Source organism: Chelon labrosus, assembly GCF_963514085.1.
Source record: "Chelon labrosus genome assembly, chromosome: 15".
NCBI lineage: Eukaryota > Metazoa > Chordata > Actinopteri > Mugiliformes > Mugilidae > Chelon > Chelon labrosus.
Window position 1 is genome coordinate 20,484,236 of NC_140348.1, and position 18,313 is coordinate 20,502,548.

Here is an 18,313-nt window from a genome sequence, read left to right on the forward strand (position 1 = left end):
TTTACTTTAATCATTCTTTGTTTACATAGTCAAGCTGCCTGATTAGCAGCACCATTTGTGCTTCCTTCCCAAATGGGACATAAAAATCTATGTAACAGCTAGCTCACTTCTTTTTAAGTTCTGAATAATTTGTAGAGAAACATCTCCATCTATGAGAGATGGAAAAAAAATCTAAAACCACTGAGAATATGAATTAACTACCAGCTTATCATTAGATGAAGATGTTTTTTAAAAGTCTGCTCCTCATCAAGGTTAATTAATTAACAGACCACGGGAGACACACTGAGATTCAAATAGTTAGCAGTATTTTATTTAGTTATCCTACTTTTAATTAATACGTCCGATGAGAAAACAACCAAGATGATTGAAATTGAGCTTGTTTGACCAAATTAACAATGCACTTTAACGCCTTAGCTACCTTCTTAATTTGAACGTATGCATACTCGGCCGTCTTTCGTTTACTTTCTGACCCTGTCTTTACCTCAGCCTTGGCCCAGATCTTCCAGTCCAACAGCACGTCTGAGAGAAGCTTGATATCCTGCACCACAGCGACCGACTCTGGGTCCAAACGGAATTGACCGTCGTCCCCCAGGATGAGGATGGGTCCACTGCAGCACCCATCGAGTAAAGTCTAAAAAGACAGAACACGACCTTCAGAAATGCTTCTATAATATTTCTGTCATAACTTCTAGGGCATTGCTCACTCTAATCAGACACATATTTCAACATATTGATAACCACTAGAGCAGAACCCCAGACATCAGGAAAATCAATACATTCTCCATGAAATTTTTTTGGAAAGCTTATCACTCTTTCAAGAATAATGCCTTTTACTCTCAGAGCAGCCCTGTCTGTGTTTATCAAGGTCTATCATTTGTGACCAGCTTCACTGCAGTGGTCATAAATCTTGCAACAAAGAGACGTGAAGAACTATGTGTCTGATAGACTGAAGTCTGAAGTCTTACAGGCAGCAACTTTAACTGTTAACGTGTGTGTGACAAGGGTAAGGTTGCAATTTAAGAGAAATCTTTTAAGACACATTTCTTATACAACAGGAAAGGAAAAAGTGTAAAATAAAACTTACAACAACTGCAGCACAGTGTGTTCCTTTTAAACAGGAATAATAAGAGTGCTTAATGCGACTAATCAGTGCAGTTCTATGTTACACCAGACAGGAAGTGGAAGCCTAAAGTGATAAAGGCAATCAGAAGAGCTGTGTGACTCTGCAGGAGCTCAGTGTTTCATCAATTCAGACAGAATCCATTTCAGCACAGAGCCATCACACAGCTCAATTACAGACACAGCCAGAGGGTCAAGTAACAGCGGGGTCACCAACACCGGCTCAGAGAGGCACCACTGTGTCGGGCGGGATCAGATTTATGGTAAAAACAAGTCATGGTGAATGTATTTTACAGCACATTATCCGCAGGAACAGAAGACGGGAAAGAGTTCAAGGTGTGACTCACTTTCAGCATATGATACCCTACGATGCATTTGGGCTTGATGAGGACCTGATGGATCATAGAGTAACCATGGTAACAGTCCATTTCGTGAATGCGGTGTTGGTTAAACTTGGACAAAGACAGCAGCACTTGCAGGGCCAGAGCCTGGGTCTTCTCGCAGTCACTCAGCTCCACCGTCTGGACACCGGAGAGCCCGAGGTGAGGGACGGAGAAACAGAAACAGGACAGAGGACAAAAACAAAAAAAGCATGAGAAAAAGCAAGGGCTGCAGATGAAATTATGCTCCGATTTCTTTCATTGCTATTATTTCACACTGTCTCTGCTACGGTAGCTGCTATTAATAACAGAGTAATTACAAACTTGAGTGACTACATTGTTCATTCAAAGAGATTTTCATGCAAAGAGTCTTATTCTTGCAGTCTTTTGTACCACCTTTATACACATTTGTATGATGCAGTATATAGATTTCAAAATAAAAGTGGTTTCCAGACTGCCTCTGGAGTTTGTGTGACATTTAATATGTCAATTAGTCCTTTTTTGATTTAATCCCATCCCTATTTGTGTAGATTGCTTGTTAATGCAAAGCCTGGTTTCTTCTGCAAGCAGAATCTGCTGCAATCGTTACGTCAGGCTGATGCAAGATGCAGATTCTTCTAGTTTTCTGTACACTGATTTATTCGTTAATTTTGTTCAGAAGTCTCAGAAGCCTGGTGGAGAGTTTTAACGCGCTGCTTCTTCTGAGCCTGGAGCTTTATTAAAAGTATCGACCATCCTACCTGTGCGAAGAGGAAGACAAAATTTCCCGTCCCTCCGATCTTGTGCAAGACGCTCTGCAGGCCGTGGGTTTCAGTGGGGAGCAGAGATCTGAGAGCGCCGGGCTCCAGGGAAACACTCTGCACCTCTTTGGAGCTGAATGGCCGCTGGGTAACCACCGTCTTGGCCTGACCTTTCAGTCGGATTACAGGTTCATAGATCGTGTAGACTCTTGGACTGCTGGGGGCATACACTACTGCCAAGCTCTCCTGTGGAGAAATCATCTTATCAGGGAAAATAGTCATCTTGTAACTTTAAACGATTTATTAAATTACACGTACTGTATACTATTGATCTCCTTGCTTAAATAAAGAGCCCAATTAGCTTCTAAAACAAATTCATCTCGGTTAGTGTTTAGAGGTTACAAAGAAGAGGGGAAGTAATTTGTTGTTCTTGTCTTTCTCTCTTTATCGTCTTCTTTTTTTTTTTAGTTTTTAATCAGTGCAGCTATTATCAACAAAACCATTAGCATTTAATGGAAGAAAAACTATTTTCTGTCCCACTCAAATAGCTGCAGCTTAACTATAACAGCTTTTTCCACTTGGGAAAAATTACTTCCTGGCGTGCGGTGTCATTAACGGCGGCTAATTGGAGCAGCACATCATTCATACGCTGCGAAATGAAACAATAAATGAGACAAAGGAGGGATTTGCTCTGCTTACAGAGAACTTGAATCAGAAGTACAAGCGTAGCATTTAATATCTGGATTGCAAGATGAAAAAAACAGTGATAATACAACATTCATTTGCCGACTTCATATTTCATAATTACACAGTGTTGTGATGTGGATTATGAGTTAATAAGGAGCGTAAACAAAGGCTTACCACTAAAGTTGTTGTGTCGACATCTTTGCTCTTCATCAGAATCTCTCTTGCATGTTCGCACTTCAGACTTTCCTCAGTAACAAACTTGGAGAATGTTCCGTTTGGCTTGCCATACTTGCAGGGCATGATGGAGGCGAGGTCTGGCCCACTGGCATACAGGTAGAAGGCCTCCTCAGATCCTATTCTGGCCCCTGATACAGGCAGGGAAATATATGATTAGAATAACAAAAAAATTAAAAATAAAATAAAAGGCTGCAGAAAACTGAATTTCTGCTGAATAGTCTTTCTGCTGAGAAATTTCTTGGCAGTTTGGATGTTTCTTTCAACAAGAAGTTGTAAAAGTGAGTTGTGAGCAATCCAAATTGGACCCTGAAACAACCCGAGACTGTATGCGATTTACATTATTCCATCAAAAATCTACAAAGTAATAAAAGAAGGGAGGCAAAGCAAGACCCTCGAGGCGCCGCATTGCACCTTGATGTTTTATTTCTTGTTTTCCCGAAACTTCTGCTAGATCCCGCAGTCCCTGGTTTCCAAAGAAGATACTGCTACCCACAGTGAATTGCAATGACAGCAGAGAGGCTAAGCTTGTCTAAATACATCAGTTGAGTTCACAGGTTGGGATCGCCTAGATGCAAGCCATTCACAGCCAATTAGAGGCAACAAGTGAAGTATTCAGTGAGACTCCTGGGAGAATGCTGAGAATCCACAGCATGCCACACATCACTGCAGGCATAACTTGGACAGCTAGATACGATTTTAAAACATATATACGTATGCGTCTATGTACTTGTAATAATAAAGGTTTTAGTCAGTTATAGAGGATTAAAACAGACCGTATGAGTATGATAATGACTGTCTGACAGCTTAAAGACTCACAACAGCAGCCAGATAAATACGACAGGAGTTAACAGGAGTCTTACCGTTGAAGAGGAGCACAGTGCCCATGTTCCAGCGTGCACCTTGCTTCAGCAGCTCCTCAGACGACGGCATACAGTGGCCCAACATGCAGAAGGTTTTGTTGCTGTCAGATGATAAACTGGACTTTCTGGGTAGGGTGTAGTCCAAAGAAACCTCACATTTCCTAAAGAAAATAGCAGGTTTAATTAAATTTTACTAATTTGCCGGGCCAACCAAACAATATTTTTCAATCAAATTCTTATTTCCTCACCGGATGCCACACACCCAGACAACCACACGGCCGTGGATGTTCTTCTTGCCCTCTGGTTGTTGGTTGTACGTGATGCCGAGGTGCTGCCATTGGCCCCCTCTGAACAGTCCCTCGCCAGAGTCTGCTTGTGCCAACAGCCCTGCTTTTATCTCATCATTTGGGTCGATACAAATCCTGTGAGGACAGCACATTATAATGCTTCACACTATGAATATTTAAGAAACAGTAGCCCATTATCCACATGCATATTTGAGACTGTAGTCTAAGCTGGAGATCACCTGAATGTGAGGGAGCCTGTGGAGAAGTCTGCCCAGACTTGAAGCATCAGTGCCTTGGAGCCCATGGACAGAATATGAATGAGGCCTTCCTCGACTGATCTTGTCCCAGCCTGAGATGAGCCATGGTGCGACTCAGCTGCAGGGGGGTTACTTTCTTCTGGAAAACATTGAGAAAGGAATCTTAAAACCAACTCATGTTTCTGGGTATCAAGCACACAGGATGGTGAAGGATCTATGTCTCACCCTTGTCTTTGTCCCCATCCTTCTCCTCCTGCTCCGCCACCCTCAGCCACAAAGACGCACTGAAGCCGCTGGCCATATGAGGCCAGCAGTTCTGCCCAACTAGGGGCAAGTGGAGAGGAGCGATGTGCCAGGGAGAAGAGCGCAGGTGGCTCGGTCGGTACTCTATATCCCCCTCCCTGCGTCCAGGAGACAGTTTGCCTTTCCAGAGCAAACCAACACTTTTTGATGCGGCCGTACTGTTCTGTCTGGACCCAGGGGACAACCCAGCTGGCATCGACGCCCCGAGGATTACTGGAAAGGTCAGGTAGTGAAGAGGTTCCATATTCATGTTGGCTTCCACGATTTGTAAGATGCCCTTCAGTAAAATCTCCTGCCAGGTAACAAAGTAAACAGGAAGTTGGGAAAAGTGTCCATAATTTTAGATTCCGTAAAGACAACGTCCCGACAGATATGTGATGAGTAGCAACTAGAATAAATAAACATCTCATATGAATTACTGAACAAACTAACTGATTTAACTGTGATGCATATAAAAAAAAAGGTTTAAACCTGATAAGAAAGTTATAAACAAGCCACAAATGATGTTTATGAACATAGCAAAACACACCTGGTTTCAGGTAGAAGTACAAAAGGGCAATTCAATCATATGTGACCAGAGTTGCTACTGATGTGTCTCATGTCCAGAGACAGAAAACACAGGTCATGTGTCATTACGTTCACATGGGTAAAAATAGACTCAACATTTCTGTTATGGAAACCTTTTTCTTGGAGTCAGGTTATTAACGATGTCTGCTGCCGGATTCCAATTAAACACAGTCATGTGGTAATAAGCAGTGGCATCACATCTGTTCTGCACACTTTGGTGCTAATTGTATATAGAATGAAGTGGGCCCAGGAGACCACTATGTGTTGATGAGTTTTAAGGAACCCAGAAGTGTGAAGCGAGCGTGACAGGAAGGATGTCTCACAAATAAGTTCTTGTTCGTGCTAAAATAATGAGACAGTGAGCACAGGCTTTCAGTGTCAACACCGCTAACGTAAGCAAACAGTGCGCCGTTGAGTGACAGATAGGGTTTGCTATTTACAGTAGGAGGGGTCTTCTCCAGGAAGAGGCGAATCAATAGAGCCAGCTCCTCCGCTGTGATTCGCTGGCTCACCATGGCAACCAGCAGCTCCACTAGCACAGTCTGGCAATCTGTAAGTGGACCAATGAAGAGCAGATTACGTAAACAGTTTTCATTCACTTGGGCATGCACCAGAAGACTATATCCAAAAGCCCAAAACAGCATCCCTGGCTGCTTTTCTCTGGTAGAGAAAGACAAAAAAGCTAAGCACGTACAATACAGGGAAACAGAAAATATACTCATATACTCATACTTTAAAATATAAAGTTTGTATGAATATTATTATGCTGTATTTGTGTTTTACCACAGAAGCATTTAGCTGAAAAACCATAATACGCAGGAGAACATCTTTCAGAGGTAACACAAACAATTGCTTTTCCTTTTTGGACAATTTTACGAAGGTAAAATTAGATGAACTTAAGTTCTGAGACCATAGAAATGACACAGATTTTTCCATTTCCCAAGAACTGCTAAAAGTATTTATACTACATGTGACATTTGAACCCTGGGGGGCTTTGTCAAAATGTCAGGAACAGAAGAAAAAAAACAAAAAAACAATCAAGGCACAAAGGAAACCGTGAGGCCAATTCTTCTGAGATGCCATACATGAAACATTTCTGGTAATGTTAGACGAGATAAAAATAAACCCAAATAAATAACAAACCTGTAAAGGAGGGGTCTGTTTGACTGAGGATGTTGTGAAAGCCAGACAGGATAGTTTTGACTCCTCCCTGTGAGAAACAAGAACAAGGCGGTCAGTCATATTCTGCAATGTGAGATAAGCATAGACTAATATAGGACTGGGTAAAGAGTAGTACAAAAAAAGCAGAGGTGGTCAGTCTGACCTGGTCATAGAGCAAGGCAGCATTGCGGCGGCTGGCGTGTACTGCACCGAGCAGGCTGTGAAACACATGACTCAGAACCTCCAGGTCTGGGGAGCCGGAGGCAAGAAGCTGCAGCTCCATTGTGCAGATCTCTGGGAAAAGCAGCACGCCACGCCCGGGCCCGTCTGCCACCACTGCTGCCGCAAACTCACGCAACACAGCTGACTCCACCTTCACTCCTAGGAGAACGACCACAGACACCAGGGGAAGATCAGAGTCACGACAAGAGACTCGCACACAGGCATGGATGGATGAAACATGTCACGCCAACACACAGACACGCACGCTCTGGCTGCCTGCGTTGCCTGAACAGCTTCATGATCCACAGGCATCCCCTCCTTCAACCTCTCGTCTTAGAGGCAGCTCATAAAAATGAATTAGCCTCAGTTCTGTGCTCAGCCTCAGAGCAGCAGGGAGTTCCCTCTTGATTTACAGGAGAGCAGCCCAGCAGGCTCTCACACGGCTTCTGGGACCTCCTTTTATTAATGAAGCTTGCTCGTCTCCCTTTAAACGTATATACATGGTTTGCCACCATCTACAACTCACATACACAGATGAATGGTCTGTGGTTAAATTTAATGCAGCAACTCCACCGTTTGCATTTCACAACTGTAATCCTTGTATACATCATAATACTGATTTGTGAACCAAGAAGCTTGTACACGGGAAATACGTTTAACAGACCAGGAAATGTTGGGAGACAGCAGTTACCTGGAGCCATAAAAGTTTTATTTGGGTGTAAAGAGAAAAGCCTGAGGAGGGAAGACGTGGTATGAATGAGTGGCAGCTGATGGTGATAAGCCAAGACACCTGTCAGTCAAACAACATGCCCCCAAAGTACTGAATGTTTTCTTTAAGGAACTAGTCTGTGATTAAAGGAGTTAAGGGTTTGGTGTGAGAGACAGAACAGATAAATGTAACTGCCCAGCAGCTCCTACTGCATTGGTTGGCTCTGATTTGCTTATCCGTTCAGCATGAGTTCAGTGTTAAAGATTCACTATTTTCCAGGACGAAAGAGTTTTCCAGGAAGTTAAAATCTCCATTTGATGGAGACTTTAAGTCACAAGATCCAGCTCATGAGGCTGCAGAGTCTAGCCGCCTGCAGTTGTAAAACAACGTAAAACAATGACTCTATTCTCAGGGGATGAAAGTAGCAGGAGCGTAATCAGGCCACATTCTTAACCTGTGAGACCAGAGTTGAGAGGCCGAGCTAATGTATGAGACTCAAATTCGATTTCTGCTGTGTCATATACACGCAATAAAAACTAGCTAGTTCTTATTTCCTAATATAGTGCGCAGTTAACAAAAAGGAGGACGTTCACTAGCAGCACATATCTACGTTTACATTGCTTAAAAAGCATGGTGCCATTTGACATGAAATCCTCCGGCGTATGCATGGAAATGCATTAATAATAATGAATTAACCAGACTGAACTTCTAAGTCAATACTGGGAGAAGCACGTTTTCCCAAGGCTAAAAATAAGCAGGTTTAGAGGTTGAGACCAATACGTGTGTCCTCTCAATCCATCAAGATTTGTCTGAGGACATTTATCACCAACAAAAACAAATGATAAAGAAGATGGATTACGTGAAGTAAAAGTGATTTACAGTATCCTTAAAATAACCCCAGGACGGAAAAATGTATCAGCAGCGGATAGAAATGAGACAAACTGTGTAAATAACCAGCATGAGCTACAATTATTTGCGGCGGTGAGGTATGTGCAGTAGCTGTGGATTATTGGGGAGGAGTAAATGGGAATAAGGGCATGTTCGTGTGTGTGTGTGTATGTGGAAGTAAGTGTTGACCTACCCTCTTCCTGCTTGGCCATGTCCTCAGGGTTGCTTTCGCTGTCAGCGTCGTAGCCCTCCTCCTCCCCCGGGGGCTTGACGCCACAACTCTGCACCTCATCCACCTCCTCAGATAGATCGCCTGCTGGGGCCGCCCCCTCCGCCAACACCTGGAGCTTCTGACAAGAAGGGAGTAAGACAGCAAGAGCGAGACATAGAGGGAGGGAGAGAGAGAGAGAGAGAGAGAGAGAGAGAGAGAGAGGAAGGGAGACAAGAAACAGTAATGAATTTCAATCCCATTCAGTTCAAATACATCAAACCAAGACCAAAACTTTCAAGCAGTTCGTAAGATAAGATTAACTTTGCTTACCCAATACCGCTTTCAAAAAAAAAGCGCCCTGACCAAGCATATTTTTATGCTACAATATACCAGGCATGACAAGCAGTGGTCCGACCACTAATGCAGCAAATAAATTGCTAACAAAATGAAGAGGGGGGAAAAAAAGAAAAAGATTTTGGTCATAAGACGAGTATCAGCTGACTTGTAAGGCACTCACACAGCCCAGTTCCTTGACGTGAACAGTCAGTCATCGTATGTGCATGTAGGCAAACACACACACACCCACACACACAAACACAGTCGAGTCAACAGTCGAACTCTAAACCGTTTACTGGTTGGTTCAAAGGAGCCTATTGTAACACAATCCCTCCTCTTAATATAATACAAAGTGGACAAACTTTGTGGTAGCAGACTTATCTTCGAGTTTCACAACATGTACTCGTAATGGTTAAGTGAACATCACACTCTGCTGGGCTCACTGAGAAAGAACTAAGCTCTTAGGGAATAGGTAAATCTATTATATAAAAAGCTAAATCCTCCCGTGTTGGAACAGGCTTAGTGAGACAGGCATTTTAAGACTTGAGGAAAAACACATCTAAGGAGACACCCACTACCAGGCGGCAAGTCATTTTAGTGTGGACAGCCAAAAGAAGAATTAACATCTTTTTTTTTTTCTTCTTTTTTTCAGCTTGAGCTCATTTCCTGATGCAAATAAAAGCAGTCACCGTAACCATATATGGTCCCGTGAATTGTACAGAAACTGTTGAACAAAGTCTACAGTGTCACTACTGAGGAAGTGAGCGCTGCAGGATCTACTTTTCTCATCTGTCCTGTCACTGTGACAAGTCACCAGAATGTCTTCCAGTTTGCCCTTTGTATAAGTTTATAAAGTCTATGTTGGAAAAACCTACTTTAACAAGACATTAAAACACAGTAACATTTGTGATACGTCTGTTAGCAGCCACTGCTTTCTCTACACAAAGGCTATCACTATTTACGTCCGCTGTTTTGTTGTACATCATGGAGATAACGGCTGCTTAGCAACGTATTGTGAGCGGCCTGACACAGCAGTCCTGAAGCTTGGCTGGAAGACAGTTTACCTACCTGTGTGCGCTTGTCTCCTAAATAAACACCATAGCAGTTAATACGCACGATCAGGCGTAACGTTATGACCACCTTCCTTGTATTGTGTAGGTCTCCCTTGTGCCTCCAAAACAGTTTGACACCTTCTGAGTGTGTCCTGTTAGCGGTCATACTGTTTGAGGGGAGGGGCCTCTGTAGATCATCCCACAGATGCTTCATCAGTCATGTTTTTTTAGTTGGTCCTAAACCGTTTTTGTGTGTGTGTGCCTGTGTCAGGCTGCATCCTGCTGGGGATGGATGCTGCCATCGAGGAGTGTCATTGCTATGGGTTGGGGGTGCCTGGTCTGGTCTAGGTGGGTGCTACATGTCTAAGTAACATCCACATGAATGCCAGGTCCAAGAATTTCCTAGCAGAACATTGTATTGTCACAAGACGGTCAATGTTATGGTTTTAATGTTGTGGCTGATCTGCGTAATTTACCCATAGCTATAATAGGCTAATAAGGTGTGCTTCACTTTACTGGGGGAAAAAAACACTGTTTGAATAAAACTTTTCACACAACAGGTAATTTCTCCCATGATAATGGCTCCTTGGACACGTTGGAAGAGGAGTTAACAGCGATGTGTCACACTCAGTAAAAAGCTGTCTTTATCTGGTCTCACATGCTTGCTTAATAATTGTGTGATATCTCTTGACTGCTTCTAGTTCTCACTATTGTCTGACACATTCAGAGGCTTTGCCAACTTGCTGAAAACAGTGTTTAAAGCCAAAAAAATAAAAAAGGCAAGAGAGGCAGAGAAAAAAGAAAATGAACAGGCAGGGAAGCAAGATTAAACAGAATCATTCATGCATCTGTTTGATCATTATTTAATTCCAATTAGTTGGAGACTATTATTTGGAAATGTGAGGCTTATATTACTGAGCCGACTTGCTATTCTGGCACTTTGTTTCATGAGAAGGAGGCAGCCAAAATGCAGCAACTGCTGGTATAAGAAAATATATTGTGTTTGCACAATACAAAAGCAATAATAGCTTTAGGGATTATTAAAAAATAATAATTTTATTGAGTAAATACAACTCAGCACCAACATATAAAGGTAAGTAGAGAAGCTTTTTGCCATGAGATCTACACTCACTGGCCACTTCGTCAGACACTTGTGAAAATGAACGAATTCTAAAATAACACTTTGCTGACTTCAATAGTTTTACTGCGCCAAAAACTACATCCTCCAAAATGAGCATACAGTTAAATTATTAGAACAGTTATGAAGGGTAATTATGTGCAGGACTGTTTTATCAGAATGCATTTGTTTTCTCTAGTGTACCTAATGAAGTAGCTGTTAAGTGTAGAGTGTGATGAACATTTACGGCACCAATCTGCAATCAGGTGTTTCCCGTCTGACTGCTTTAACCTGAACTTGACTCTCCACACACAAAAACAAACAAACAAAAAAAAAAACGAACGTAAGAATATTAAAGGTAACTTCACTCACAAGTTCTCCCAAGGCAGGACTCACCCTGTCTGGCTTCTCCTCAGGTGGATCGGGACAGGAAGACACCTGGGCCAAGGCCACTCTCAGGAGAGAGTCAAACAGGGGAACAGCAAGGTCGGAGTTCACCAATCCTGAGCGCGAGAGCTGGTCTCTCACTTCAAACAGAGTCTCCTCCACCGACTGGAGCTACAGACAAGAGGAGATGCAACAGTTTAAATGAAGCCTGTGTATTATTTTAGTGGGGTATATGCCCAGGTTTAATTGGACAGTATGATGTGTATATAGTTTTACATACCTGATAAGAAAGTTCAGCCTCTAATCTTTGCAGAGCTGAGTTTGCACTGTGTAGACAAATAGCCAGCAAGGCCTCCAGGAGGCGAATACTTTGTAGTTGCCACTCTTCCTCCAGCTTCTTTGCTGGGTCTTTGGTCTTTCCCTCAGCTGAACCGGTGTTGAAGGTGTCAGCTAACTCATGAGACGTCTCCTCCAGTCCGAGTGAAGTGGCAGTGGACTCAGGGCTGCCCTTTCCTTTACCATCCCTCTTCTTCTTTGCTTTCCCATCCTTGGTCTTACACGAGAGTTTCTGGATGACCAAGGCCATGAGGCGCAAGCAGACGTCCAGTCCTCCAAGCCTGAAGAACTGCCTCTGGAACAAAGGGCTGGATAGGTAGATCCACCGACACACTGACCAAACATCTGCTGCACGTCGCACCTGTTCTTTGGAGGGCAAAGCTACACTGTCTGGGGACAGATAAGGCAGCCGCCCGCCCAGAGGTTCGCTCGCCGTACTGTCGTAACCTGAGGTGTCTTCAGAGTCGTTGGCTGAGTCCCGGTCAGAATCTGCCTCTTTGCTGACGCACAGAAAGGCCACACACAAGAAGAGATTGATGACATGGATGTGGGTCTCGGTCCGGCTTCTTCCTGGTCCACGGCCCTGCCCACTACGGCTCTTATGATGCGGATATGCCTCTTTTAGACCTTCATAGAACTTGCTGAGGCTCTGCGGGCCTTCTCCAACACCTCGGGACCCCAGTTCCTCGGCCAGGCCCAGGACGGCCTCCCTTTCTTCAACATCAGCATTCTCCAGCTCCTGAAGCATCCCATCAGCCAGCTGGTGTCCAGTGCCGATTATGAGAGTCTCAAACACCTTCAAAGCCAAAGAGCGTGTCTGGTCCAGGTAGACGAGCTCGGTCACCTGGTTGAGCCCATTACAACTGATGAAAAGGTCTCTGATCACCCTGTAACGTAAAACATGAGAAACTAATCAAACTAAAATACACACAACATGAATGTGATCAATTAATAATAATTTGTCTCGTCTTCTGATAGTGACAAACGGAGCGGACGTGGACTACAGACACCTAAACTCTGCATCATCATTTCCCCTAACACTTATAATTACTTCCTCTCACTCCTTCCATCATTACTTCCCTTCAGGTTGCCTGACCTTTACTTACATAAACCATCATCAATGATAAATTACCAGTGAAGGACTCTACGTGGGCACTCAAGATTGCACATGGACACACATGATACATTTTTGCTTTTTTTACAATTAGTGTGTCTTTTGTTGTGTATTTATTTTACTGAGCAAAATTAAAGTATAATGCACAGATGTTCACTTTGTGTAAGAGTTAACTGAAGGTGAATCAGACATTTACTCAGTTAAACAGAGCTGACATTTTAATCTTTAAATTTGTTTACTACTGCCGTAAACACACACGGTTGAGGCAGGCAGTGATAAAATAATAAATTACACTATTACAGCACAGTGTAAATTATGGCAAAAGAGTAATGTGTCACGTTGGAGTAAAGGTTAAATCAATAGTTGGGAGAGATGAGCTAACAATATAATCTGAATAAAAAAATAAAAAAATAAACTCATGGGAGTGTTTCTCCATCATGAGCTGAAACAGATGTCCAGTTGATCCTTGGAGCCTAGTGGACGAAATAGATTAAAGAAGTTTTTTAAGAATTTTTTTTTTCCTTTCTTCAGCCTTTCTCTAAATTAATGCAGTGTTAATTAATTCTGCTTCTTCAGAACATTTCCTTCTTTCATTAGTGGTGTGAAAGTCCATCAGGATGACAAACCATTAGTCTGCATATTTAATGCTCTCATCTGAAAAACATGAGTTCTTTAAAACAGAGAGATACAGAAGCAGCGCAAGATGATGTGGAGGCAGGCAAAATGTCAGATGATGAACAACCGTGAGCAACAACTCTTTCTAATGATGTGCATGTACTCTATAAAAAAAAAAGGTCATGCTAAAATGACTTCAGCAGCATTAATTGGTTTTAACCATTTAGATGAACCCTGGCCATTGAACACACTGAAGAATTTAACATCCATTATTTGAACAGCTTTCAGAACTACCAAAGTTCAAATGGCAGCAACTTAAGGTTTAATTCGAGTAAAAGTTCCTTACAATCTTGCATAAAATAACAATGCACAGTATACAAATGATTAGTCAATCAGATTTTCCTCTGTATATCTACTTTATGTCTATCAACTAACAAGAAAATGTCATTTTCTGACCTAACGTCAGACCTTTATTTTGAAAAACATAGATGGCCCAGCAGATGGAGCTGTATAGTCTAGCCTATGCGGTGATAGGTGGTTAGGCCATGTATGTGTGTGTCTCTTGTGTTGGAAACGTTCAGAAGCAACGGCCCACTAACCACCATTCTGCACTTCCTACATTTTTTTCCTGGCACACTCCACTGTGGCTGTTTCAGACCACACTGTAAAATGTACTGCTTCTGTTTCATTCATAAAACCAGCACGGATATTTCATGGCAAACAAATCACTGTTTATCTCAAGCTGAGGTTTTGGTGAAGTTGTGTAATTGAAGCAGACTAAATCGAATGGCTTACATACATATACTGGACTGTTTTGTCAAAATTATATACCCCTCTATTTTTGGACTGTGGGTGAAATTTTGTTTTAGATTTGGACATACAGTGCCACTTGCATCCTATCCTACACTGATCCTTTGACTGATTTCCTAACACAAAAAATAATGACGTGAGCTAAACATTTTGACGGACATACCATGCTCTCCTGTGGCTTCTATGTGAAGTGTTTAGCTTCAAACTACTTCCAACAACATATTGGACAACTACAATAAGTTACATGGCAGTAACTTATTCAAACACCAAACATCCCTGGTTTGGTGTTTGAACCAAACTAGTTGAAGATGCATAAGAGGAAAATATGTTCTAATGTTAAAGTTCAGTAAAGTGACATTTACGAATGTAACACTTGTATAATATTGCCTTTTATGCAGTCATAGGGACCTAAAATTGTTTTTAAAGGTGTCTTTTATAAAGGCTTAGATGAAAAACAGCATAGCGGTAAAGACTTTGAATGTCAGTCAAACCTGCAGAGAGCAGAAAAACATTCTGAATTTTAATAAAGCCTACTGCTGACAGAAAGTCTGAAAGCATACAGCTATCTATTTTCTGAAACTGCTGATCCTGTTTAGGGTCACAAGGGGGAAAAAACCAATCCCAGCATGCACTGGGCAGGAGTTGGGATATAACTTAGACAGGTCATCTGGGTTAACACGTGGACAGACAAACAGACACACTCACATTCACATGAAGGGGCAGCTTAGTGGTCACTTGCATCTTTTTGGATTGTCTCAAAGCAGACAAGTTTATACTCAACTGACGGTGTTCGGACCAAAAGTAAAAATCCATTTAACACAGTATTATACCAGTTTGATTTTGATAAATGCACATGGATAAACAGCACCTGGTTTTGCTGGACTACAGTACTGGTAACAGTGTTATATAAACAGTCAATAATCCCTCAGTCGGTTCACAAAGAGGGGATACATTATTGATTAGCATCAATTAGCAATGACCTGGAGAGACAGATCTAATGACAAACAATGTCCAAGTGGATTAGGTATCTTACTTTGAGCTGGCTGATTATATTTGCTTAATGTGATAGTATACAAGGAGTAAGATCAATTTCTTTTCAAAACAGCCATGTGCATCACCTGGCTGTAACAATGAATTAGTAAAACAGATAACCGATTTGGAAAATTTAAAAGCAAGTGAAAGCATATTTAAATTGTAAAATAGCTCACCTTGACTTGAGAAGCGCAGGTATTGTTTGCAGGTAAACAAGTAGTACCTCCACAGGCAGGCACTGTGTGTGATAGCTGCAGACCTGAGTGCAGACAGTTGAAACCCCCAACTGTTGGGCATGGTGTGCCAGCTCTACCCCTCTCTGCAGCACAGGGTTGAAGATATGCGTGTAGAGCTGCCACTGTACTATAGCATTGCCCCGCAGGGTCAAGTGGCAAACGTGGCCGGCTATCTGCTGGCTTAAGTGCCAGTCCTCACCAAACACTAGCTCTTGGTAGGCCTCCAGAGCGTCCCATTTCCATAGCATGTCTTCAGCCCCCCCTCCACTTGGCAGAATACCCTGGGAGCGGTAACACAGACTGGTAGAAATAGTCGAAGGTTCCCCATGCTGCAGTGTCTCCTCCAGGCCCGGTAGCTGACTGCTGTCCAGGGTGCAGATGTTACAAGAAGCCAGCTTGGCTTTCTCTGAGGGCTGCCCCCCTCCGAGCTGGTCTAGGATCAGTCTACCAAGGACACTAAGGACATGAGACTGGTAACTACGCAGACCTGGAGCTTGGAAGGCATGTAGGAGGGGTCCTACGACTGAGCGGGGGTCCATACAACAGCAGATTCCAACAGCTTGCACCCCAGCCAATACCTGCAACACAGCTGGTCCACTGGGGGACAGACGCTGCAAGAGCCGCAGACACTGGTGGGCGCAGGCAGCCAGGCAGCAGCAGCGCTCAGGATAACGCACTGCATCCCCCTCCATCCCTTCCTTGCCTTCTCCATCCTCTTCGAAGGGGTTGCGTCTAGCAGCCTGCTTAAAAGCAGAGACGGGCAAACCTGACAGGTCTCTGTGGTGATGGAGGAAGTGGGAATATTCACAGCGACGGTGGCGTCTTCGGGCACATACAGACTGATGCAGCTGCTCTGACTTTGCCTTCTTAACAGCACTGATTATCTTGAAGACCCCTGCAATGAGACCGCGTAGCCTCTCTGAAGCCTCACCTCCTATTTCAGTATCCCTTGCCCTGCCAAGTCCTTCAAGTCGCAGCACTGTGGCCTCAAAGAGTTCCAGGCCTCGATGCTGGACAAATTCGTGGATGAGCTCCAGAGCCTGGCTAAAGAAAAAGGGGTTGGGTGTGGAAGCCTGCAGGCAACCCAGCAGTACTTGCAGTACTCCCTCTAAAAGCTCTGGAAGCAGCAGCGCTCTGTGTCGATAACGGGAGAACGAGAAGTCTTCCTGAACCTCCTGCAGAGTCTTCTTGGGCCGTGGAGCAAAAGGGTTACTCTGTCTGTCAAGGCAGCTCCGGATTTTGAGGGTGGCTCGCAGCAAGTCTGTCAGACTGCGTCTCAGGCTGTCTGGAAGGCTGTCATTTTGATTCACATCGACTGACATGAGGTGCAAGATGGTGCGTAACAGCATCCTCTGGACCAGTGCAATTGGTTCCTCCGTCCAGCCTCCAGCAAGCTCCTCTGCCCCTGTTCCACCTCCACCTCCTCCCCCTGGTCCACAGCAATCTCCAAACTCTGTGAGGATCTCTGTGAGTGTAGGTACGACACTGACAGCAAGGCCGGGGTTGTGGTTGATGCTCATGTCAAACTTGCAGACCTTCTCCAGCAGAGAAAGCAATACATGGCAGAGATCAAAGGGCGAGTTTTCCATGCGGTTGAATATTGATATTGCAGCTGGGTCTGTCAGTGTTTCAGTGTCAGCCATCTGGGACCCAGGGGCTCTGGGATGGGGGTACGGTGCACTCATGGTTTGTGTGGCGGCGGCAGCAGCGGCGTTGGATGATAACTGCGAGGGCTCTGAACGATGATGCTGACAGCTTACTTGGATGGTGGAGCCATGTGATCTTCTGCTCCTTGCACTGCTTGGGCCTGGCACAGCTTTGTCTTCACAGTTGGCTTCTGAATCTGAGGTAGAAACCTGGGACTTGCGAGCATCTTTTACAGAGTATCTCTGCGCTGTTCTGCGTGACCTCCTTGACTTCCAGGTGCCGCTGCCAACACGGGACCTCTTCCCAGAGTTCTGTTCATCTGTTGCAGCCTTCTGTCCTGTTCGATGAGGGACGGCCTTCACCTCCCGGCTAAGGAATACCTCCAGTAGGGACGGCAGGGTGAAATCTGTCAACACAAGGAAATCCCATTCAGATATGTACTGGACATATATATACATACTCCACAAATAAATCAAAACTTAAATTATACAGTGAAGTAATATTACATGAATGCTATGTTAAGCAACAGCCTGAAAAAACACTATTCTATCCTATTTTCTAGCATACATTGTGGAGCAAAATGCTCAGCTGAATGTCAGCAGCTACTGCCCGTTTGTTAAAACAATCAGCAGGAAAGAATTAATTAAAGTAAAAATGTCTAGGGTCCATGTTAGAGAGGATCCGCAGGCCTCTACTAAATGCCGGTGTCATCCTGAGGTCACAAGCTGCTGTAATCACTAGTCTTCTCCTGCTACGTGGCTGCTAATGACTCTAACAGTAAGACACCCATCATAATAAATATGATAGATTAGACGCAAGTAGTAAATCAAGTCATTGGGTGACAACATCAAAAGAAGCTTTTAATAGTGAAACCCAATGACAAACCGTCAGGTGAACTTAACTAAAATCCACTAAAGCCAAAACTGAAACATGTGGTCGATGGTATAATTTCTGAAGAGTTACATGGAAGATAGAAGATGAAACAAATATGTAAATGAACAAA

General features: G+C 43.5%; 1 protein-coding gene across 10 annotated transcripts in view; it reads right to left on the minus strand.

Annotated features, from left to right (window-relative positions):
• Positions 1–18,313, minus strand: part of lyst (lysosomal trafficking regulator) — a 55,567-nt gene that overhangs the window by 17,285 nt on the left and 19,969 nt on the right. For 7 of the 10 annotated variants that reach the window (XM_084562276.1, XM_084562278.1, XM_084562279.1 and 4 more), the window contains 15 exons: positions 15,604–17,716; positions 11,801–12,743; positions 11,506–11,691; positions 8,611–8,767; positions 6,762–6,979; positions 6,581–6,647; positions 5,878–5,987; positions 4,793–5,162; positions 4,550–4,706; positions 4,272–4,445; positions 4,024–4,184; positions 3,101–3,291; positions 2,240–2,485; positions 1,467–1,640; positions 482–631 (listed from right to left, as the gene is read on the minus strand). In XM_084562276.1, the coding sequence (XP_084418402.1) occupies positions 482–631; positions 1,467–1,640; positions 2,240–2,485; positions 3,101–3,291; positions 4,024–4,184; positions 4,272–4,445; positions 4,550–4,706; positions 4,793–5,162; positions 5,878–5,987; positions 6,581–6,647; positions 6,762–6,979; positions 8,611–8,767; positions 11,506–11,691; positions 11,801–12,743; positions 15,604–17,716 (5,417 nt within the window). The remainder of the gene's footprint in view (positions 1–481; positions 632–1,466; positions 1,641–2,239; positions 2,486–3,100; positions 3,292–4,023; positions 4,185–4,271; positions 4,446–4,549; positions 4,707–4,792; positions 5,163–5,877; positions 5,988–6,580; positions 6,648–6,761; positions 6,980–8,610; positions 8,768–11,505; positions 11,692–11,800; positions 12,744–15,603; positions 17,717–18,313) is intronic. The other 3 variants (XM_084562285.1, XM_084562282.1, XM_084562280.1) reach the window with 2 other exon arrangements.